Consider the following 25,796-nt stretch of genomic DNA (forward strand, 5'->3'; position numbering starts at 1 on the left):
ATCAATGTACTAAGTTATGGTATTAACTTAGCTCTATCACTTCTGGTTCTAGAGAAGAAGATTTTTTAAGATTCCTTAATTTTGGGGGTTTGGGCCCCTCGGGGAGCCCCCCAGGTGGGGCATGGTGCCCATTTGAACAAATTGAGATCCTATCCCCCCTACGGATGCTACCTGCCAAGTTTGGTGAAAATCGGTCATGGGGTTCTCAAGAAGAAGATGAAAATGTAAAAACTTTATGCATGACCCATGATGCACGACAGAAGACGCACAATGGATGACGGACGATGAGCGATAGCTCACTTAAGCCTTTGGCTCAGGTGACCTAAAAAGGACAATAATTCTAAACATCTTTCTTTTTATTGAATGACTTAATGTAATGGACAGTGCACAATGGACAGTGCTGTATACGCCATATATTTCGCGAGTCTAAATTTTCACGAATCGGGAACTCCAGACGATTTTGCGAGTGGTTAAATTCACGATCGTGGAGTCCTGTACTGAACAGAGAAATGTACATGCGTACGTCACATCCACATCGGGATCAGAGTCAATATTTTTGCGTGTCTTTAATTTCGCAAATAGCACCTGACTCGCGAAATTCACGAAAATAAAAACCTAACCAAATATTCGGTGTATACAGATATGTATATACTAGACATTGTATGTAGTATCCCTGCTTGTGAAATTAGATCATGTAAAAGTTTATCTTAAATTGTGTTACAAGGAGCCGGCACAGATGGACTGACAGACAACCTGGAAATATATTGCCCTCAGCAACCTGCAAACTTCGGCAGAGATATATGAGTTTTCAAAACATTCATGAACTTTTGCAAGAAGATTTCTGAGTAATTTAAACAACAACAACAACAAACAAAAGGGGGATGCTCATTTCTCCACCATCTACTCATACCATACTGTTTTAAGGACAGAGTATGCATCTTTTCCTTATAATCACAGCCATTCTTGTGCTACTTTAGCCAATGGCAATATCAATACCAGACCTGGCTTGAGTCTGTCAGCTAGGAGAAAGTGTTACATCATGAAAGTAATTTCATTGTCATAAACTGATTTAACTATTGCAAAGAAATATCAATATTGGAAGGTAGCATGGCATGGGTATTTATTCACATATGACAACATGTCCTTCCATACTGACATTCCTGTCTTGGAAGAAATTGCATGAATTCTTGTGGAAACATGCATTTTTTTTTAACAACCATGGTTTCATATTTTTGTAGAATGTCCACAGGCAACATGTGGAAATCATTCTCAAGAGTACAGGGAATCTAAATTTGGAAAGCAATCATCAATTGGAATCACAATTGCAAGATTGTAGTGGCTTAAGAGTTGTATAAGTAAGATATCTGTACCAAATGAAATCAACTCCCTTTTGGTCTATTCTATGTGTCTCATGGTGCCCCCAGGGCTGCATGCTAGAACCTCTAGTATTTATCATTCATGTTGACATTCTTTTAAGAAAAGTTGACTGGTATTGTATGATACAACACAAATGCAAACAATACCAAACATTGTTTAATCCTCACTAAGAAATATCCATCACTTTGACGAAGTACTATTGTCAGAACAAGCCAAGAAGTCACCATTGCTTGATTGAGTGGAATATGTATCAAATTACCAAAACTAAGCATCATTTCATCACTTTGCCACATCAGAAAGTAATATACAACTTCATATTCTTAGCAATCTTTGATTTTGGTGATATCATTTTTATGAACCTGCAAAATCTGTAAAACAGAGCTGGACGAATTAAACCTATAGTTGGAGTGAAATGCAAACCCTTACATTCATATTTCTACGCATGAAACTCATCATATTTTAATCTGGGAATCCTTTGCATGTAGGTGAAAAAAATGCACTCATCGAATGCATCTATTTTATGTATAAGACTTTACTGAATTTCATAGTCGCACAGAGAATACAGGAAAATTCAACATTAAAACTTGGACACAATATTTATGTGAAAAGGAAAAATTCTATGCTTTAATAGTAAACCTCATGATAATTTCTAAAATCATTCTTTTTTTTTTTGTTCAGTCTTAGTCTTCAACAGTATTAGTTTTGAAAACCTTTACAAATATCACTGCTTTTTAATTTTGTTGAAAAAAAAACATAGACGAGAATAATGTGGGCATAACATAAGTGAATATCAAAGGCATAAATGACTCAGAATTTCATCATTATCATTCTCATTATCAATTTGAATGATGCCAGCATTCAATATATATGATTTGTTAACCACACACAGCTTGCCGTCCCTTTGTGTGCTGGTTGAACACATCACACACAGCCCTCAGAATATTCATTAACATGTTGACATTTTTAATTTGATTGGCACCCTCTCTGCTCAAGCACTCTGGGAAATTGCCAAGGCTTGTTGTTCATTGCATCTGCATGAGTTATTTGTACTTTTTTACCCTTCTGTAATCGATTCAGTGGAACATTGTGCATACATTTCAAAGCACGCCATTCAGTTACCCTTGTAGATAGAGTAGACCTAAGGTAGGTGGCAGGTTTCATTGATGTTTGTATTTAAAGCCTGCTAAAGGCAAGGCCAAATAGAAGCCATGATTCAGGAATATCAAGGTATTGATCGATACAAGCACAAACAATTGCATTAAAGGACATCTTTTCTGCAAACATACTTGCAGATAACACATTCTCAGGCATAGCCTACATGCACAAAGCAAGGTAGCAAAAAAAAAAAAAATGATTTATTTCAATCTAGTAGTATATTGCGAAAAGAGGTATGTTTAAGAAGATGATGAAAGCAGAAAATGAGACCAACACAGGAGCTGAATCGCAGTTCAAAACTTAGTACAGAGTCACATTTTGTTCATCTAGGGTTTTGAGGAAGACAGCATGCCAAACCAGGTCTAAACACTTGGTGGATAAAGTGGGATGTACTGGATAAGGCTCTGATCTTAGCATGTAATTAAGAGAATGTTGAGTTCAAATCTATCTGGTGCATGCATTCTTTCTGACGAGATGTTTTACCACAATATCACTCTTGACCCAGGGGTGCAAATAAACACCTGGTGATGACAGCATAATGATAACTAGAAAAGCACTATAGAACACAGAACTCCACCAAACAGCTCATTTCCACCCATAATACTGTATGCTGAAAACTGCCCTATTTCACTATATATAGAAACCTTTCGTTTGAACATATAAGCTTTAAGCTACGCGGCGCCTTGCCTCACTCGAACAGAGCATGCGCTTCAGAGTGTGTACATACAAACCTGAAATATGCGCAGCTTGAACTCCCAAGTTCAATGTTCGTATGTGCCAAAAGATAAAAGATCTGTGAAAAATCCATAAAAATTCCCACAACACTTGTTAACAAAATTTAATTGTCTGTTCATTACGCCATTATCAAAACTTCCAGCACTTTTCATTCAAATCTGTCCACTTTTTAAAGTTATTTCGCACACAGACAAACAAACAAACAAACCGACGCCGATGAAAACATAACCTCCTTCTTCGGCGGAGGTAATAACAAGTGAAGGGATCCTCTGACCAAACATTGATAACACTGAAGAGTGCTACCCTAGATAAATAGGACCATAATATTTATAAATGCTTTCTGTTCATGCCGCTGGTAATAATACCACTTATTTGATTTCCCCCATTTTCTTTTCTTTTCTTCACCTTCACACACTTTTAACTGCAGAACTGAAGTATTGATTGACGGCTCTCACAGGCTTATTGATTGGTTCTAGTCACATACGATGTACCTTCAGACATTTTGCTTGATGTGGCTTTACGGTTTGCGGTGATATGCCAATTTGATTTAATGATTACGATTTGATGATTTGCAATCTTCAACTTTACAGCAATAATTAATGCAGACTTTAATATGCATTCAAATTTGGTGATCTGTAAGATGTCGTGACAATAGAGCATTCTAGTATGTACACAAACAGCTATACCAAGTCTTCAGTTATCAAGTCATAGCATACAATGCAGAATAAGATTCAGATGTAAACTAATGACTGTTTCTACAATTTGTACTCTACAACTACAATTGTATGTATATCTCCCTCTTTAATACAAAGAGTATTTTCACCTAAAACACAGTCGTGTAGCAGATGTGTTTTTCACATTTCTTTTTTAGGACAATGCTATCATGATATTCTTATCATTTTCTAATTTACTTTTACCACCGAATCTGAAGCTTTTACTTTATGAACACGACTTCCTAAAATCAGCGAAGAGTCTCTATGTCGACCAATGTGAGATTAAATTAGCATGGCACTGACTTGACATAGAGGGGGTAAGAACAGTCTGCTAGATATCTGGAACAGAACGAACAGAAGCGGAGCTTTACTGTGACTAAATGCAGGGAGCACTGGTGAAATGTACGTATCTTTCACACTTGGAGCAGAGCAATGAGTATGCTCATTTTAATGCAACTTGGATGACTGGAGGAAAAAAATTAAAGCAATATTAAGAAGTGTTACCAGGTATATGGTAAATTTTGGAGTAAAAGACAAGAAGCATTAATCTGTGGGAATCCACCACAAAATCTTAGTTGTCATCATTTACCAAAATTTAGTACGCTCATTTCAAAATAACTTTGATGCCTGAAAAAAGAAACCAAAGTAGAATTGGGAAATGCAATGCAATGTCAATGGTGATTTTGTGGTTAAAGACAAGAAGCAGTATAACCTGTGGGATATCTGTGTAACCCTCAAATGCATCTTTTACCCCAGTTTTGTCACACACACACACAAAAAAAAAAAATAGTCAAAGTAAGAAAATTAATTGCCACATGAGGATTTTGCAGGTAAACTCCAACAAAAATGTAATGGAATGCAATACAGGTAAAGGCGGAAGCACAGACAGTGGACAAAGGGATAAAAGAGTAAAAGGAGGACAAACTAAACTTAGATCAGTTTTGCCTCCCCCTCTTGTGGGCAAACTGAGAAAACAAAGTAAAACAAATTGAAGTGCAGTAGGAAAAAAAAATACAGTTACCAATTTGCAGGCCTCAGAAACAGTGCCATGGAATCTGTACTAGACGTGTGGGCACAAGAATGTAAAATGTCCACCTACAATTTAAGTTTTGTCCTTTTTTGTGTATTCTTGACCTAATCAAAGTCTTATTAACTATAATCCCCCAATCAGAAAGATCTCTGCGTATCATATCAGTTTGCAATAGTCATGCTTTCCTTTAATACCCATTGAACTAATCTCCTCATCCAACGCGCTCTTCCGCATCATGCACGTTTGAAATTTTCTGGAATGCCGACCTATAACTACGTAATCTGTTCATTAAAGGCAAACTTCCTCTTCATCTCCTGTGTCTGCAACTACTGCTTTACCAACTCCAAAGCCCAAATATATCAAAATTTGATGGCTTTGGGTTTACATGTAGACTATCTGGATCTAAATTGAGGGTAGTGGTGGACTGAAATTCCTTTGAGACATCTTTATCTAGTTCTTTAATTGGGTTTTATACATTTGTATCAATACAATGGACAGATACCAATGGCATATTTTATTTTTAACATCAATTTGCAGCCCTAAGGGTGAATTGTATGATTTTTTTTTCTAGCAAATCAAGATACACTGTACAGATAATGGTTTATTACATTTTTAATATCACTTTATGGCCCACTGGATGAACTACACGATTTTTTTTTAATGAATGGGTTTAGAAAATCGAGATATAAAAGAAGTTAATGTGATGTCTCAAAGACATCTTTATAAAGCAAACTTCACAGAAGACACTGACAGGTGTAATGTAAAGAAAATTAATTACAAAGATCAGATTAATATTAATAACTTGCTTTTAAAAGGAACAAGTACGTAACTAAGGGATTGTTCATTGATTAAAAAAACAATGATAATAAGGGAAATATGGCCTGCCATGTAAAGTGTACAGTACAAATAATAATAATTTTGTGACTGCCTGGCTCAAAACCTGCAAAATGATGGCCAAAAAGAAAGTACACTATTTGACATAAATACATGTAGTCTAGAGGAGTACAGGCTCTAAGCTTTAAGTAATATAGAACTTGTTCAAATTGGAATATCCTCATCCATTCAAAATAAGATGGAAATAAGAAGCAGGAGGTGCAGTTTCATAGAAAAGGGAGAAAATAGGATTTAAAGATTGGGATCACTCATGTGCACTGTGCAGAAGTATCACTTTCCAGTAAAGAAGTGTCTGTCCTCTAAAATGGTCCAGAAAAACTGGAGCTCTTATATTTCTTCGTTTTTGTTTTTGTTTTCATTTTGTTCCAAGCAGCCAAATTTTGACTTTAGGTTTAGCAAAGATTACTTATATATAACTTTACAAAATTGAGACAAACAACCCGAATGACATATTTTGGTCCACCAGACAAGTTTAAAGTATTTTGTTTATCTATTTTATTTTGTTTTTTCATCTCTTTTGTTTTGTTTAGTAGATGTACATATTGCTGATTTTTTTATTTTGTTGAAGCTGTTGAAGAACTTTGAGTCTGTAGAGAAAAGGCACTACACAAATATTGATAACCATCATTATTATCATTATTACACAGAATCCTACTTTGTGACTCTTTGTGAGTTGAGCTGATGGTTAAATGTTGTGTTGAATGATGTACAGTTCGTTAATAGTGAACTTTATAGAAAAAGATACCTGTAATTGATATTTGTTTAATTCTTTAATCACTTTATTTCGTCGTTTATCGTGCAAACTCAACTAGCAATGGCAAATTTGTTAAGATGATTTCAAGACACAATACGATGAAGAAAAGATATATATGATGACGCTAACTGATTTACTGTGATATATTTTGATAACACAACTAGAGTATTGCAGTTATGACTGTCCTTTATTCTAAAAGTCGTATGACTGCCAGTGACAATCCAAGTCTTCAAGCTATTGTTCGTTATCTTTAAATATACATGTACATTATGTTGTGTTGTGTTTATTCATTTCTACAAGATTGTAAAATGTTACTTTAAAGGGATGGTACAGTATTGGTGGAGATGAGAATTGGGCATTTTAACTTTTTGCGAGATTCCAAAAGAAACTAGAAATATCACTTAAGGTGATTAATACCCCCGCCCCGTGACGACAGTCTTACCCAAGGAATCTTTCCTTGATCTTCTGCCATTTAAATGCCGTTACCATGGCAACGCAGCTTCCGACATGTCCGAAAAATATGTCTTTCACATCTTCCCACCAAGACTATTGTGTGTGCCACATTTCATAAGCTTTTGTCAAAAACTGAGGAAGTAGTTCAATCCACAAGATCTTTCCTTGATCTTCCGCCATTAATATGCCGTTACCATGGCAACGCAGCTTCCGACACGTCCAAAAAATATGTCTTGCACATCTTCCCACCAAGACCAATGTGTGTGCCACATTTCATGAGCTTCAGTCGAATACAGAGGAAGTAGTTCAATCCGCAAGATCTTTCCTTGATCTTCTGCCATTTATATGCCGTTACCATGGCAACGCAGCTTCTGACACGTCCAAAAAATATGTCTTCCACATCTTCCCACCAAGATCAAGGTGTGTGCCACATTTCATAAGCTTTGGTCAAAAAACTGAGGAAGTAGTTAAATCCGCAAGATCTTTCCTCGATCTTCTGCCATTAATATGCCGTTACCATGGCAACGTACTTTCGGGTACTGTCAAAAAATGCGTCTTGCACATCTACAACCAAAGGCACACATCTGTACCAAGTTACATGGAAATTGGGCAAAAACTGAGGAAGTAGTTTGCAACACAAAATTTTCCATCATTTTGGCTCATAATATGTGAGCTGTTACCATGGCAACATACTTTTTGTCACTGTCAAGAAATGTGTCATGCTGACCTATATCCTAAGACAAACATTCAATATGAATTCCATGAGAATTGGAAGAACACTGATGAAGCAGTTTTGCCATGAAGCATTTTGCCCTATATTTTACCAATAACATGCCGTTACCATGGCAACGCACTTTTTGCCACTGCGGAAATATGTGTCTTGCACATTAACATATTCAGATGAACATCTGTACCTAATTTCATAAAAATTGATCAAAAACTGTGGGAGGAGTTCGCGACGCAAGATTTGTACCCATTTTTGCCCATAATATGCCGTTACCATGGCAACGTAGTTTTGGGTACTGTCAAAAAATACGTCTTGCACATCTACAACCCAAGGCACACATCTGTGCCAAGTTTTATGGGAATCGGTTGAAAACTGAGGAAGTAGTTCGCGACGCAAGATTTGCAACGGACCGACCGCCCGACCGCCCGACCGACCGCCCGACCGACCGCCCGACCGACCGCCCGACCGTCCGCTGATTCCTATATACCCCCTTCAAACTTCGTTTGGCGGGGGTATAAAAATATAGAAACTTATGAAATAGTAAAGAGCATACCATATTACGAGGAATTCAAAATTTATTTGATGAAAATCAGGTTTGCAATGACTGAAACATCCAAAAACAAAGTAAAACAAAGCGATTGTAATAAAAGGTACGTCTCACACTTTATTAGAATCGCTCTGTTTTGGATATCTCAGCCATTTCAAAACCAATTTTCATCAAATAACCCTTGAATTCCTCATGAAATTACATGCTCTTCCATATTTCATATAAAGAGGTTTCTCATTATCTCATCAAAAAGTGTTAGAAACCTGAAGTCAGGTCTCAACCAAAACTATATTATCCCTTTAAAGTGTTTGATACAATAAGTTATATACATTTTTTTTTTTTTTTGGGGGGGGGGGGGTTAACAGGTCGTTACCAAACAAATTTTATCTAATTTTTTCAAGGATATGTTTTTTTATCTGAATACAACTTAGTATTTTTGTATTGTTTGAATGGGATTTGTACTGTGAAACGAGTAATGTTCACGTGCATTTTGATTTCGCGAATTTTGCGAGCGCCAAGATTCGCGAAATTAAAATGCACACAAGATTTCATTTCTACACCATATACATTGAACGCAAGTGGCAATTCACAAAAATTTCTTGCCACGAAAAAGGCCGTTGGATCCAATTCGCGAACATTTCGTGCCGCGAATATATCATGTTTTACAGTATATTATGATTTGTAATGTATGGCCATTATCATAAAGAGGTACAAGCCTAACACCATCGATCAATGAATTTACGTACTCAGCTTTACATTTCAACTATTTATAATTATGGAACTAAGCCACTGTTAAAAAATTAGGTGTTTTTTAGGCATTTTCTTTGGAACACTTCATGTCTGTACACACTACGTAATAATAGTGTATGTTTTATATAGGTCAAACTGGTATGCATTGTGGACACATTTCATCATTTACTGTTGAAATATTGCATCATTTTGAAGAATCATCAGAGCATCTCAACTATAGAAGGGGAAACAATATTAAAGATAAATGTCAGCAGTACTTCACAGAATAAATGTGAAAAATCAATACTGCATTCACAGGGGTGCCAACCTTATAAATGGAATTGCAGTATTCTGATGGCTGAAAAGCATATTGTTCATGGGGGAAAAAAGTATTTTTACCTTCCCCACAATGGAAATGTAGTTATTAAAACAAGGCAATCGCCAAATTGTGTCTCGCCCATTCGCGTACAAGGAATTAATATTTTGTATAACTCACAGAAGTTAATTGACCTGCTTATGACCTTTGACCTTGTGGTGACCTTCAATACCCTAAGGGACATTTACCATCCAAGTTTAGTCACAAACGGACAAAGGGGATCAAAAGTAATGAGCCATAATCGAAACGCGCCATAAAAACTTAACATTGGGCCCTACAAATTTGTTGACCCCTTACTGTGACCTTTGACCTTGTGATGACCTTTAACTCCCCAAGGGACATCTACCGTCCAAGTTTGGTCACAAACGGACATAGGGATCAAATGTTATGAGCCACAACAAAACGCGCCCTAAAAAAATAACATTGGGCCCTAAAAGTTTGTTGACCCCTGTCTGTGACCTTTGACCTTGTGACGACCTTCACCTCCCCAAGGGACATGTTCCATCCAAGTTTGGTCACAAACGGACAAAGGGATCAAAGGTTATGAGCCATAAACAAAATGCACCCTAAAAACTTAACATTGGGCCCTAAAAGTTCGTTGACCCCTGTCTGTAACCTTTGACCTTGTGGTTACCTTCAACTTCCCAAGAGACATCTACGATCACCCAAGTTTGATTGCCATTGTAGCAACATGTGCTGAGTTATGTGTGATAAGAGTCTTGCAAGTAAACTTTAACATATGACCTCAAATGACCTTTGACCTTATCATGTGACCTCTTACGGCACCATAACATGAAGGTACCCCAAGTGCATCCATCACCCAAGTTTGATTGCTATTGTAGCAACATGTGTCGAGTTACGAGTGATAAGAGAGTCTTGCAAGTAAACTTTAACGTATGACCTCAAATGACCTTTGACCTTATCCTGTGACCTCCAACGGCACCATAACATGAAGGTACCCCCAGCGCATCTATGACCCAAGTTAGGTTGTAATCCAAGCAACTTATGTGAAGTTATTTGTCAAAAGAGAGTCTTGCAGGTAAACTTCAACATAGAAAAGAGGGTCTTGCACATACCCTTTAATATATGACCTCAAATGACCTTTGACCTCATCACATGACTTCTGACAACACCATAACATGAAGATACCCCTAGTGCTTCTATCACCCAAGTGTGGCTGCCATTGCTGTAACAGTTGCCAAGTTATGCATCATAAGAGAGTCTTGCAGGTAAACTTTAACATTTGTGACGGACGACGGACGGACGACGGACGGACGACGGACGGACGCCATTTGGATCCCTTAGTCTCGCCTTCACCTCCGGTGGGCGAGACAAAAAGTAATAAAGCAGGCTTTATCATGAAACCTGTAGTATTCTGGGAGAAAAAAAACAGTACTTCAAAGGGTCCACAGACCCCCCCCCCCCCCCCCCCCCCCCCCCCCCCCGCACCTTACACAAACTATACACACACACTTTTTGGTTTGTCAAAGATAAGTAAGTAAATAAATAAATGAAAATCAGAAAAAGAAATGACAACAATCTTGAATTTCCCAGAGGGGAGATGACTTTAACATTTCATCCCATCCCCCCCCCCAAAAAAAAAACTGTTCTGTGCCTCCTATTACAAACTGAAAACAAAAAGTGACAGCTGATATCTCTGCATTCAACCAAGGTACAAAGCCAAAGTACTCTACTGAAAAGACACATTGCAAGATTTCTGATATACCCGCCATTCTCTCATCCAATATGGGTAAGTGAGAAACACTGAATTATTCAGGAGCACTACATTTAATTTTCTCAAACATGTTTTGGTAAGACTCATTGTGCACTGCCCTTGACAGCAACACAATGTGCTTTCATATTAACTCCTGCATACAGCTTCGCTGGACCCTGAGCAAGCGCATCCTCTTTATCTTGTGATGTCTACTATTGCTGATTGCAAAATCAAGTTGATTGAAAAAGACTGTGATTGGATCCAGTATAGAACAATCACTTGTACCATGCCTTTTGATACAAATTAATCTGGTACAACTAATTTAAGTGCAGAGCACACTGACAGAACAGTCCCAGAGTGACAGCATGATTGAGTGCCCATTTCATTAAATCAAATCTTTGAAGGTTTCCATAGTAGTTAAATGTTAACTCTTTACGTGCCATGTTGGAAACCCCTTGTGTGCCCCATTATTCTGAGACATGAAGGTAGTCATGCTTGGAGAAAGAATTCTGTTTTTCCAAACTTCTACAAATTTCTGTTCAGTTAGACATATAGTGAGCAAAGTACAAGAGGAATGCCAACATCTGCTTTGATATAAATATTGTATGACAAACCTATTTTCAATTAATCTTTTGAATTACCAGTTGCTACATTAGTAAAGGCATAACTTTTGCACATAAAACTGTTACAGAAACTTAGAATGAACCCACAAATCTAGTTGGGAACACCGCTTGATAGTCAATCACCACATAGAATGCAAGCTGTATGTGAGAGGAACAAAAGGGTGAGGAACGCTTTCATCGTACTGCTGCGGGATTAGGAGATTTATCGATCGGTTGCGGCTGCTTTGTGTGTTTGAGCAGAATATGCGAAGTTGGCACGCCGTCGACTGAGTCGGACATGCGAACGTGGCACATAAAGAGTTAAGAAAGCTATGTGGCACACTACATATTCTTTCTTGGGTACGTGTGTGGCCCTGAAAAGAGCCTACTCACTCTCAACATTTTTGGTTAGCATGCTTTTACCTAATTGCAGAATGATGTTATTCATTTAAAAATCAAGAACATGCTTATTGAAATGTTGAGAGTGGGTATGCCCTTTTCAGGCCCGCACACAAATACCCAAGAAAGAATATGTGGTGTACTGTGAAGCCTTCTACTAAAATGCCCATTATATGTTACATGGTTGTTCCTAATGTCACATCATATCATGGTATACACACACATCAGTTTGTGTTTGCCTGGGTTTGACACAGTGAAAAAAAAAATGTAAAGGACACACACATACACATACACACACAAACACAGACACACACAAAAATATCATTAAATCCTATGGCAATGCTTATACATCTTTTAAGGTATCATATGTCTGCTGACCAAGTACCTTTTGGTTTCACTTGTAACCATGTTCAGTCTATGATAGAATGGGCCACTTAATTGCCATGAAACGTGTCTATTGCAGTAGTTCATTGAAACTGCACCCATATAGCATTTTCCCCACATCAAAGCATGAGCCATCACCATGTTTACTCTAATAATTGAAGCCAGAAAACTGTAAAATGTTCTTGCTATATCAGTCACAACCTGAGTGATGTCTGTCAAAACATTTTACAATGTAATATCTCATCATAACAAGCTTTGTAAACAACCTCCACAGATTACTGCAGACATTACAACTGCGACTAACATTGTAACATGCACAGCATCAAATTCCAATAAAACAGACAGGACTTTAAGACACAGCCTTAGTCTATTTGTGGGCAGGGTCTTGTTTTGTTTGCTATCATGACTCATTGAAGCATTAAAAAAAAAACGAAAAAAATGAAAAAAAAAAACTGCTACAAAACTGCTTTAATATCATATAGTATCAAGCCAGAGGAGTAAAAATGGAGTTAAAGGGGTCTGAGCTTTTGATCCCAGCAGAATCTTCATCAGAGGGTGACCACCCTCTTTGAGTGCTCAGGCCCTTTTTGACTCCATCATTAAGAATCGTTACCGTGATGGATTTACTGACACTATCTCTACTCTCTGTGAGATATCATGAGAACATGTTATAGAATGGGTAGCAAAAATCCTGCAATCTCATTGGTTGAGAGCTGCGTGTTGATTTTTACTGGCCGCATGCTGCCTCACAATGGTAAACATGTTATCGTGCACTTGCAGCAAGAGTATGTGCACTTGTAGCAAAGGTTTGTGCACTACAGTTGTACGCAAGCGTTCGTGCCTTCAGTAAGAGAGGCATATTGGATTAAACAAGAGACCCGCGGGTCTAGCGCTCACCTGAGTATCGCAAGTTCACCTTTCACGCAGTCACTAATCTAAATTTTTCACAGCTCTACCAAAATTTGACGAGGCATTCTCAAGTGGAAGATGAAAATGTACAATAAGGGCCCAATTTTTTCAAGATTCCTTAATTTGGGGGAATTGGGGCCCCCTGGGGCCCTCTGGGTGGGGCATGGTGCCCAGTTTGATAAATTGAGATCCTGACCACCTAGGGATGCTACCTGCCAAGTTTGACAAAAATCCATCATGAGGTTTTCAGGAAGAAGATGAAAATGTACAATTCAGGCCTCCATTTGGACCCTTCCAACCACCCCCCCCCCCCCCACCCCCAAGAGGGGCACCCCTGGATCTCCTATGAACAAACTTGAAACTACAGTCATTACTGTACTCACTCATAGTATTATCTCAGCTCTATAACTTCTGATTCTAGAGAAGATTTTTAAAGATTCCTTCATTTGGGGGGTTTGGGCCCCCTGGGGGCCCCCTGGGCGGGGCATGGTGCCCATTTTAACAAATTGAGATCCTAACCCCCTAGGGATGCTACCTGCCAAGTTTGGTGAAAATGGGTCATGGGGTTCTCAAGAAGAAGATAAAAATGTACAATTTAGGCCCCATTAGGACCCCTCCTCACCCCCACCCCCCCCCCCCCCTGGGTCCAAAGGGGGGCACCCCTGATTCTGCCATGAACAAACTTGAAACTACAGTCATCAATGTGCTAACTCATAGTATTAACCTAGCTCTATCACTTCTGGTTCTAGAGAAGAAGATTTTTGCAGATTCCTTAATTTTGGGGGGTTTGGGCCCCCCTGGGGGCCCCCTGGGTGGGGCATGGTGCCCATTTTAACAAATTGAGTTCCTAACCCCCTAGGGATGCTACCTGCCAAGTTTGATGACAATCGGTCTTGGGGTTTTCAAGAAGAAGATGAAAATGTAAAAAGTTTACGCACGACGCACGACGGACGACGGACGACGGACGACGGACGACGGACGACGGACGACGGACGACGCACGACGGACGCCGGACGAAGGGCGATCGCAATAGCTCACTTGAGCCTTTGGCTCAGGTGAGCTAAAAAAACAAGCATCCAGTACTTTTACCATTCATCTAGTAATAATACTGGATGCATGGTTTTGAAGTATTGGATGCGTGGTTTTCGGGCATTCGTCTATGGCAAGCCAAAACAAAATGCATCCGGTAATTTTGCCATCAGGTAACACGATAGAAAAATAGATTTTCGGCAAGAAAATCATTCTCATTCTATAACACGGATGATGCATGTGTCTTTTAATTTGTGCATCAGTTGGAATAGTGTCCATGTGGAAACTACGGAATGCAGCCTATACCCACTTGGCTTTGCCTCGTGGGTTAAGCATTCCATAGTTACCTTTACGCACACAAGTCCAATCGACGCACTCAGACCTGTGCATCATTTGTATATTTTTTCATACAAGCCTCCACTGAAGGCCCATCCTTATGAGGAGAAGTACTGCATGCTTTATCTCGACAAACAAAGGACTTATCTTATTTTTCTTTGATCTTACCTGCAGTTCCTTGAATTTCTTTCGTAATGACAGCTGCTCATGAATGCTGATTGCATGTTGTCTCCTGAGTTCCCTCAGTTCTAGCTCACGATCTGACAAAAAGCACAGGAGTTAAGAAAAAACTTACTGGTAAATAGTTCCCTTGAGCTATTACAGGAAATTCATCTGACCACTTACACTTACTTTCCTTTTTCAGCTAAATGCAAGACTATGATAAATCATGCCTTAATTCTTTCAAGAGCATTCACATATTTGAGGAAAAAGGTTCAATTGCATGGTTGCTATTATTTGCCCATTTTTCCTTACAATTATTTTACGACAAAATTTAGGACAAAACTGCTGAAATGTGTGTGTTGTTGCTTGTACAGTACAGTACTGTTTTGTGGCATGACATTGCAGGAGAGATTTAAAATACAATTTGCTTAGAAAGTAAACAGCTCTGCTAATCAGAAAAATTTCAAACCATCAAGTCCAACCCCAGCTGAGAAACATTCTCACTTATTTGCTTTCTCTGGCTCCCAGGACTGAATTAACCCATTCCTCCCACAATTCTCTGAGATCCTTCAATACGTCCAAATGAGATTCATTTTGCCTCTTGACAGAGAATGGACGGGCTGGTAATCTACCTGTAAGAAAGCAGTCATGCAGTATATGTATCCTCTTTCCACGGTCAACTATGTGTGTCATCAAACAATGAAAATATTGATCTGGTGCAAAGGTATGAGCAGAGTGTGCACTGATGGGCTCACAGACTCTTTTGTTATTGACAAAACAAGGCACCTGAATACACTGTAGTTCAGCAAACATTAAAATCTACTGAGCTCAGCCTTAATGCCTGTGTACATCTTCATACAAGTTTTATAGCAGAACAAGCACATCAGAAAAAAGGGTAAATAACACTGTAATATAAGGTCCAGTTTTCCTACAGAATGAGAACAAATGCAGATAGTACTGACTCCACACTTTCTATCAAACTCGAAGCCATTTTTCTAAGCAGTATAACACAAATAAACATAAATGTAGACAAGGAATGCAGGCACTCTTGTCAACATTTTGGGAACTTGATATACCAGGTTCCTGAAAGGAACAGGTTTAGAGAAAACAGGTTATACCATTATTGACAAGTTACCATCTATTTAATACCAATTCAGTAAAATAGCTGATTCTCAAAAGAAAGAGGGTAGAATACCAATTGTAGCCACAGCTTGTAAGTCCCTTGATTTACATAACCATCTGCATCCAAGATTTGGCCATCTCCAAATAAAATGAACAATGAATTCTTGTTATAGCAAAATCAGTCCGTCCTCAACGGGTTAAAGTTTACCACCAAGCACACTCTGCTCTTATTTTCCACGCACTAGCAGGAGCACATCCCTTTGAGATCTTCAAATATGATTTGCCAACAGAAGCTTCTACTCTCTAAAATTAATCTTACGCACTTGCCAACCCCCCCCCCCCCCAAAAAAAAAAAAAAAATGTGCACAACAACAACAATAACAGCACCACAGCACCAACAAAAGGAAAAGAAGAGATGTACAAAGGGCTGAAAGATATAATCTTACCACAGTGGAGGTCTAAAAACGTTGAGCAGAAGCCTTCTGTGTCGGGCATACCCTCCTTGAAGCACTTGCAGGACCGGCACTCGGTGGACGTCGAGGCATCTTGGGTCTGATTCTCCAGATTGCTCAGACCCAGTGTCTCTTGGTCCATCTCATCTGTGCAGAAAGAAAGAACGTGGGATAATGACTACTATCACAATGGTTTATGGAACTTAAATCCCTCACTGACTCACTGAAAATGGAAAGTAGACCAGTTGGAGCTTGATCCATCACTATCTCAACTCTACAGGAATATACATTTGCACAGGATACACCATCATAAAACATTTTTATGCCTAAAGGAGAATTGAATACATAACTGTCACTTGAAGAACACTTGTACTGTCCTAAATATGATGTAACAGCAAGCACTTGTTAAATAAACTCTTTTTCAACAGTTCAGTGATGACATGCCAACACTGCAGATGTTGTATCCTTGTCATGACAATTGAAATGTAACATTTGATGCCCATCCATAAAATTATCACTTATTGCAATCTACTCTCAAAGAGATTTGACTCCACATAATCTGATACAAGCTTCATCCAGTTGACCTATGGAATGAATTAAGATGCACTGTAAAACTTCCTTCCTAAAAGTTAATCAATTTTCATCAAACTTCTGGAACTTTTATTTTTAAGTAAGATTAGAAGAATAAAAAGATAAATTGTAATTTCCTTGTCACACTGCATCTCTTGTTTTGCACCTACATCCAAACAATTCTTTAGATAAATAAATGTGTACATATATTGAATTCTTTAAGATACTGCTCTGCAAACTCAGACTCTTGCATTCAATTCCAGACCAAGTGAGGGCAAGTTCTGAACATAAAGAGCTGATGCAATGTTATGGTCATAGGCTGTGTGAAATGCTTGATTCAAGCATATTGGAGAGGATGCTGACTAAAGCTCTGTTTTAACAGACCTTACACAACAACGTTGTGACAATGTCAGGAGAACAAAATCCCTCACTTCCAGCAATAAAATCGCAGGAGAGAGCGAGGGGTACCAATGTAACAGCTGCAGTGTGATTGTACTCACATATTTTGGCAGCTAGGGCCGTCATGTGTTGCTTTCCAAGAACGTGCTGTTGCATGTTGTGGTTGTTGGTGAAGTACATGTTGCACACTCTGCAGTGCAAGTGGTTGCAACCCTGGAAAAACAGAGATGATGAGTTGTCCATCATTACCACTGAACACTCTTCATTTACACAGAAATGCTATGATTTGTGACATAACAGTGTTTGCTTTATGTTCTCCTAACAGAGCACCAAACAGAGCATCATACAGTGATCTTGGCAGAATCAGAATCAAAAGATGTGAGTGTCTTTTAAATGATGATAGCTATGAACAGAAATTGTGAGTCTGTACGGATGCTCAGCAAATACAAACAAACAAACAAACAAACAAAACACATGTACATATGGGTACAGTCAAACCTGCCACTGCTACCACCTGCCTATAGTGGCCACCTGCCGTATACAACCACTAGACTCAATATCCCCAATAGAAAAGTCATGTTAAAGACCTTGTCTAAAGTGGCCACCTGTCTACATCGGTCACTTTTTTCGTCTTCCTTGGGTGGCTGCTATAGACAGGTTTGACTGACTGTATGTATGCATGTATAACATTTTTTTTTTCTGAATAAAAGTCACTGGCAACATTGTAAATCACAATTGCTACCTAAAATCTAAAAAAGAAGAAGCTAAATCTCAAAATTTCACACACTGATAAACAAGGTTTACAGCCTGACATGCAAAACATAGTACCGGTACTCTGATTTCTTCCTTTCTTTGATGTCATCACATCTGATGAACAAGCAGCCAATGCCCAGCTGACAATTTCACAAAATAAAAAGTATCTAAATCTTGGATACTTACCAACATATCGGTCTTGTTGATTTTACTGATATGTTCCTCAATGTCTTCATCAGTACCTGTAAAGACAATGACACAAAATATGTGCTGAATTACTGTCTAAATATATTTATGTAAAAGCTTTTATTTACATAAGGACTTTAATTTACATGAACTTTGCCAATCACGGTTGGGCCATAAATTTAACACCACACAAAAATATTGCATATGGACATGCATTAGTGCACTTACGAAAGCCTCGTTGTCAGATCACAAATACAATGTCTCGCGAAAACATGTTTGACATCTTCATTTGCAAATATATCTGTGCGCAAAAATAGCAGCTTTTATACTTCATTTCCAAAAGAAAACAAATATGGGATAATAATTCCTCTCAAATGAGATATGATAATCATTCAATTGACGGAACAGATGGCATGTCCAGTTCTACAAGACAATGGATTTTATCTGCCATTTGTGGTTTCCTTTAATCCTCACGAATGAGTGAGTAGTCCTATTCACAAGATTTTGCAACAGGCTGACCAACCAATCTACCAACCAACATCTTAATGATTGAATGTACATACACTTTGTAACCTCTAACATACTACACGTATGTGTTGATTGGGTATCAAAAAATAATGAAATCAGCTTCCCAACTATTAATACATCAGCAAACCAGCTGTTACATGTAGAGCAATGTCTGCACAGTTTGAAAGTGGTTTCCATGGCAACTGCCTCACCTGCGAGAGACGGCATGCCCTCCTTGGTTTGCTTGTTGAGCAGGGCCTGGCAGCTGGACGTCTCCTGGTACTCCTTGATCTCCTTCAGGTAGCGCTCCCGCTCCCTCCGCTCCATCTCCACGTACTTCCGCTTCTCTTCCGGGGGCAGGCCGCTCCACATCTTGCCCAGGAAGGCTGGCACCCTGGAGCCGCTCAGTTCCGGGTGGCTGGCCAGCACCTTGGAACGCTGCTCCGCTAGGAACATGGCATACCTGTCAAACGAACAAAACATTAACCAAGAAATAGACGTATGTAAGTCACCGCACAGTTCAGTGAATAATCTGGAGTCATCACAAGCTTGCTAACTTGTCCATAAATCGTATTCCCCACCCCCACCTCCCCTTTGCAGATAGCTCCAGATATCTCCAAAAACAATAACCTTGCATGCACAATTGCAGCATTTCGTGAGCACAGGTCCTCCTACTTTTGCTGATCAATGCACTATTGTCTGTTAAAGTTTAAAACAAATTTCATATTGAAACCTTTAACTCATTGAAGACTAGTCCCGAGTATACTAGGGCAGGTGTCTGTTGGAAATGGTTGTTATAACAAAATCAGCTCGTCTTCAATGGGTTAACTTCAACTCAGGCTGTCATAGACTAGACTAAAAACTAACTGCTGACTCCGACACATTGTACTTCTTATAGGGTTACGGCAGAAGACAACCAATTCCCATCAGTGACAGGTTGGCAATATCTATGAGACTGAAGCCAATTCCAAACTAGAAATGTCGCTACGGCGACTGGTGTATGCCTCCGCCATAATGCATGGTTCTCCTAATAGGTCTATAGTACAATGTCTTGACAATGTGTGATGACAGTTTCACACAATTGGCAAAATATTAAAATGACAGGTTTGCCACAAATGTGCTGAATGTTCACTTTCCTAGAACTAGGTTCAATTGGATGAATGATTAAAACGTCAGAGTGCAGGTATTTGGGGGAACTGATGATTTTTACTTGACTTTTGACCCTTTTATAAGTTTATGCATTGAGTAATTTTCAAGGTATTGAGAAAAAGTATAATTTCAGTATCAAATGGTAAAATAGTATTATCTAAACCTGGCCTTTGACCTTTGACCTCACAGTTCCAAAGAGAATCACTGTTAGGTAGAACATGCATAAATATGTAAGTTTCATGATAATACCTTGAGTTACTTTTGAGATATGGAGGAAGAAGTGCAATTCAGCACTTTCACTTGACCTTTGACCTTTTGACCTTTGACCTTTTGGCAAGAAACTTCCCACAGAATATATATTGGGTTATACATGCATACATCAAGTTAAAAAAAATCCTTCAGGCATTGCATAAATATAAGGAAAGTAGTGATATTTTGAGGAGTTTACCTTGACCTTTGACCCCCCTGACCTTTGACCCATGACCCCCAACTTCCCTAGATAATCACTGCCCATCGGTACATGCATATATACTAAGTTCCATGAAGATACCTTGAACCATTTGCGAGATATGGAGAAAAACATGAAATTTCAACCTTTTTTTCACAAAATAACCTGTGACCTTTGACCTTTGACCCCGTGACCCTAAAATCCTAACAAAGTATCATCCCTCCAGGATATACCCTCATACCAAGTTTGATGCAAAACCACCTCACGGTTCTTGAGATATCGACAAAAACAAAACGGGACGGACGTACAGACGTACGGACGGACGTACGGACGGACGGACGGACGTACGGACGGACGGACGGACGTACGGACGGACGGACGGACGTACGGACGGACGTACGGATGGACGGACGGAGGACCCGAAAACATAATGCCTCCGGCCACTTCGTTGGCGGAGGCATAAAAAAGTTATTGGGAAGCTGCCTAGCAGATCACATGTAGAACATACTATCTTCTGTCTTCGTTGATTACTGACCATACCGATTTACTTTAGTTTTGTTTGTTGTTGTTTTTTGTAAGGAAATCTAAACTACTTTAAATACGGAGTCAAGAATAAGGAACAAAAAGGTATATTTCATTGAAACTAACGTACAGCTGTATCAGGTGATTTAATTTGTTTATTTTTTGTCTCTTCCTTGAAAAATACTTCTTTACAGCGAATATGTTGCTTCACCTCATACCCAACACTTCCAACTGTGATACCAAACATCTTTCACAGAAAATCTCTTGTGAAGTATATTGCTAGTTCAGACAACTACATGTAATGCCTCAAGGGTACAAAACTTACGCTGTCGAAGGGGGCTTTGGTGCATTCGCCATCTTTATCACATCTTTCTTCCTCTTTCTTCCCTTTGGCCAGCCTCCTTTTGCTTTCTTTTTCTGCAAAACACAAGATGGAGATAACATAAACAAATGACATAAATGACTGTCTTGCCCCATTCGCCCTATACTTACATGTATGAGAATTGTATTGTCCTTTGCACTCAATTCTGAAATACATAGCGCATTTCAGACTTGAAAAGAATTTCAATGCACTTTACAAACAAATTATAACATAATACAAACTATGCCACCAAAAATTACATTTTACCAAGTACAATATCCTCTGCAATAATTATTTTACATAAAGGGGTGAAAGTTGCCATACATCTGGCATAATTACATAAATAAGTTCAAATTTAACAAACATATGCTACTTTATACGTATAAGGTTTGAGTTTTTGTTTGAAATTGTCAATCAGCATCTGACCTCTCAGTGGATCTGGCAGAGAATTCCATAGTGTAGGTGCAGCACAAGAAAAAGCAGTCTCCCCATATGACTTTGTATGGATGGAAGATACGAGGAGTAAGTTTTGAGCAGAGGATTGGAGACATCTAGGTTTGTACGGGATAATGAGTTCTGGGATGCTCATAAACAATACAAAACTGTTTTTTCTTTTTTGTTGCCTTTTTTTCTTGTTTAATCATTATCACACTATCATTATACTCCAGAAGAAAGAAAAACAAAAACCCAAGCCTTGCAATTCCAACATTATGGAATGGAATACAGCAAATTACACCCAACAAAATTCTTGTGCTTTGCGTATGAACGTGTACATTTATAGCCATGCAAAATTGGTTCCAGGTAATGTTACACTTCTTGACTTCAAGGAATATACTTCATGACACATAAAGCCCCAGTCAAATATTAACATGGATCCTCACGGATCTACACGATGATCCAGGGAGTTCCGGGATAGTTTCACCCTCGATGGAGCGTTGATGAAGCGTCGATGACTGCAGTATGACTGCACAGTATCAACACGGCAGCTACATGGACAAGGCCGGAACCGCACGGCATCTACACGGCATCTACATGGCACTTACACGGACCATCACGGCAGCTGCATGGTGGCAACATGGACCATCCCGGATTGCTCTGCCAACACGGCAGTTCCTGGATGACGCTGGATGTTTCTGACCTCCAAAAGTTGCCGTTTTGACCTCCTGGATGTCCAAGGATGCCCAAGGAGTCAACACGGATCTCTAACCGGATCACCCCGGATCAGATCCAGGGTGATCCGGCATGTCTATGTGACTGGGGCTTAATGTTGATGACTTAAGTTGATGACTTAACAACAGTGACACAAAAAGCTACTGTTCCACTAACCTCTGTTGTTGGCACTGTGACTTTTTTTGAGATGTCTCTCTCAGCCGTTTGGGTGGGAGCAATGTTTACCATAATGGACCCTTCATTCTGCACTGCTGATAAGTTTCCTTCATCGTCCTGAGTTGTCATGGCAACAAGATTTTCATTATCCTGTGTATACACTACAGATCCCTGACGGATGACTAACTGACCTGCGTGAGTGCAAGGAAAAATCATGATAATGACCAACTGATCAGTCATCTTCTCTGTGACTGAATCTTCAACAAATTTGAAATAATGTTGGAAGGGAAGAGGAATCATATTGAGAACAATTGGTAAGAAAACAATCTACCATATGCATATTTTGTCTACTACATTACACATCCTTGTGATTGTACAAACACTTTGGTGATGAAACAGACATTCATACGAGTTAACCCGTTGAGGACGGTTTGATTTTGCTACAACACGCATTTCCCATAGACACCTGCCCGAGCATACTCGGGACTCGTCCTCAACGGGTTAATAAAGCATGTCTGATTGTTTTGTCAAGTGTCATCAGAATCTGTATCGATTAAATATTAAGTATAAAGACTGGGAGTGCTTTAATGTAACAAACACCAATCAGATTACCCGTCTGAATGTTTTGTACTGAGAGTTTGATTTGATAAAAGTGGAAAAAAAAAAAAAAACACCACCAACCAAAAGAAATGGCTTTTAGGTTCGATACTGATGACGATGACAAACAAGTTCCAACCTGTGCTAGATAGCTCCACACTGGGAACGCCACCCACGTGGACCAGCGAGACGGCTTGATCCGCGATGGCCCCTCCCCCGATATCCCCGACATCGGAGCTGACCTGCTCCACCGTCTGTACCAGCCTGGCGAGCTCCTGCGAAGTCAGTCTGCAGGTGACAGGGAGCTGCCGGGCCTCACTTGATTCCTCATCTTCCACACCAGCAACCATCATTTCAGTCAGCGAGGAAGGAGCGTCGCCTGCCGGGCCCTCTGCCTGCAGAGAGGCGCCAATGTCAATCGACTCTCCATCCCCTAATGTAAGACATATGGAAACAGATAGTGTTATGCCCTGAATATTCTTAACCTATGCAACATTTTGTAAGAGACCTGTGCGATAGAGTGAATTGTTTAACCCGTTGAGGACAATTCTATTTTGCTACAACACACATTTCATATAGACGATTGCCCAAGTATACTTGGGACTTTTCCTCAACGGGTTAAAGATGAACGAGGTTTACATGTCAAGTTTATTGCATCTTGAAAAGGAGGACTTTGTCATGTATACATCCTTGAATTGGGTTATTGTAGAGTCCACTTGTTCAGTATATCAAATATATTAAATATAAATGACATTATTATATCAACTTCATTGCCTAAACATACTACTGTGAACACATACACAATGCCAAATTGTAATCCATTCTACATCTATTCTAAGTGGCATATAATCATACTATGCAATATTTATGTTAACTCCCTTTTTTAGCACATGACCAGAGTGTACACTTGTGTTTGGACTTAATGATACATTGAATCTTACATCATGGGTAAAAAAGTAGAATGTCAGGCAGAAAATGAAAAACAACACTGAATGACTGTCATTGTCAGGCTGCCTCTCCCTATCACTCTGATGCATTACACATATGTGACCCCGCATCACAAAACCAATAAAAAGTCGCCAGATGCAGATTCTTGATTACGGGCAGATTCTGAAAGAGCAGACTTCAAGCTTTAAAATTATTCATAAGTCAATACAAATGGACTCCACTATTATATCCAAATATTGGAAAGAAAGCACACACTCTGGAAAACTGAGTCTGAGAAAAGAGGCTCCAAAGTATAGGGTCTATTAAAGTGCTTATCCTATACCAAGTTGTGCTAGTTGTGCAATGAATGGGACAAATATAACAGGATTTAAACCACCATAGCAACAACAATGATGGGATTATCAGATTGCCGGTAAGTTGAAATTAAGCATGTTCTATTAGCCCATTTTGTCCATGATTAATGCTAACTTTCAAAGTAGTGGCATTATCCTTTCAAAATCTATTTGAGTTTAAAGAGAAGTGAGTGTAAACGATTTTTAAGAAGTGAAAAGTGGCCTCTACAGCATCACCTAATCACACTATTCTATGAAAAAAAAAAAGTGTTCTAGAAAAACTGCTAAAAAAACACTTCCCCAAACATTTTATGATCCCAAACTTTAGAGTAATGTGGATGAAGAATAGCTCTTTTAGAAAATATGAAAAACTCAAGATTGACTGCAGTGACCCATTTCACCTATTTTGAGTTCTCACGTAAAATCAAGTGGTGCAACATTTATGTGGGTTTTGTGATGCACGATTACATAAACCACAAAGTGAGTGCCAGATTCCAACAATGCAGCAAGCTTCACTGCCTAGATACCTTGTGCCAACGCAGCAGTACTGATGAGACTGGTGGTGTTCGTGTTGGTTGTGAACACAACATTACAACTACTGGTGATGGCCGAGAGGGGATTGTCACCAGTCTGGTAGATGCCCATGCCCAGCGCCGACTGCTCGCTCAGCGCACCACTCCTCCCAACTTCTTTCTCGCTGAGGGCACCGAGGGACCCGGCTACGATGTTGAGACCGACGGAGATGTTATGCGAGCTCCCTTCTTGGTGGCCCTCGCCAGCGAGAGAGTCTGTGATGGCGCTGGACACCGAAGATGATGTGAACGTCCTAGGCTGGCTCAGAGAGTCCGGCATTGACTGAAAGATGCTGGTCACTGCTCGCAGCGACTCCGGACTTATCACCGTCCCTGTGAGGAGTCCTCCTGGTCCACTGGATAACCGGGGCAGATTTGAGCTGATGTCAGAGAGCGTAACGTGACCCATGCTACCTGATGCCGAGGCAGTGGTAATGGGAGATTCAGTGATGCTGGGCGGAGCACTTGAAAACGAGGACACCAGTCTATGAAAAGGAGAATCACAGAGAAACCCAAGCATGGCAGGG

At 39.4% G+C, this 25,796-nt stretch overlaps 1 protein-coding gene across 1 annotated transcript in view; it reads right to left on the minus strand.

Moving 5' to 3' along the window:
* LOC139726768 (uncharacterized) overlaps nucleotides 1-25,796 on the minus strand; it is a 54,357-nt gene that overhangs the window by 25,134 nt on the left and 3,427 nt on the right. The window contains exons 2-10 of the mRNA XM_071637759.1: nucleotides 25,225-25,754; nucleotides 23,557-23,850; nucleotides 22,821-23,011; nucleotides 21,459-21,550; nucleotides 19,227-19,477; nucleotides 18,508-18,563; nucleotides 17,670-17,781; nucleotides 16,594-16,746; nucleotides 15,032-15,123 (exon numbers count right to left, since the gene is read on the minus strand). Coding sequence (XP_071493860.1) covers nucleotides 15,032-15,123; nucleotides 16,594-16,746; nucleotides 17,670-17,781; nucleotides 18,508-18,563; nucleotides 19,227-19,477; nucleotides 21,459-21,550; nucleotides 22,821-23,011; nucleotides 23,557-23,850; nucleotides 25,225-25,754 — 1,771 coding nt within the window. The remainder of the gene's footprint in view (nucleotides 1-15,031; nucleotides 15,124-16,593; nucleotides 16,747-17,669; nucleotides 17,782-18,507; nucleotides 18,564-19,226; nucleotides 19,478-21,458; nucleotides 21,551-22,820; nucleotides 23,012-23,556; nucleotides 23,851-25,224; nucleotides 25,755-25,796) is intronic.

This window comes from Diadema antillarum, unplaced genomic scaffold, assembly GCF_040938485.1.
Source record: "Diadema antillarum isolate AM-2024a unplaced genomic scaffold, OU_Dant_1.0 seq00000098_RagTag, whole genome shotgun sequence".
In the NCBI taxonomy this organism is placed as follows: Eukaryota; Metazoa; Echinodermata; class Echinoidea; order Diadematoida; family Diadematidae; genus Diadema; species Diadema antillarum.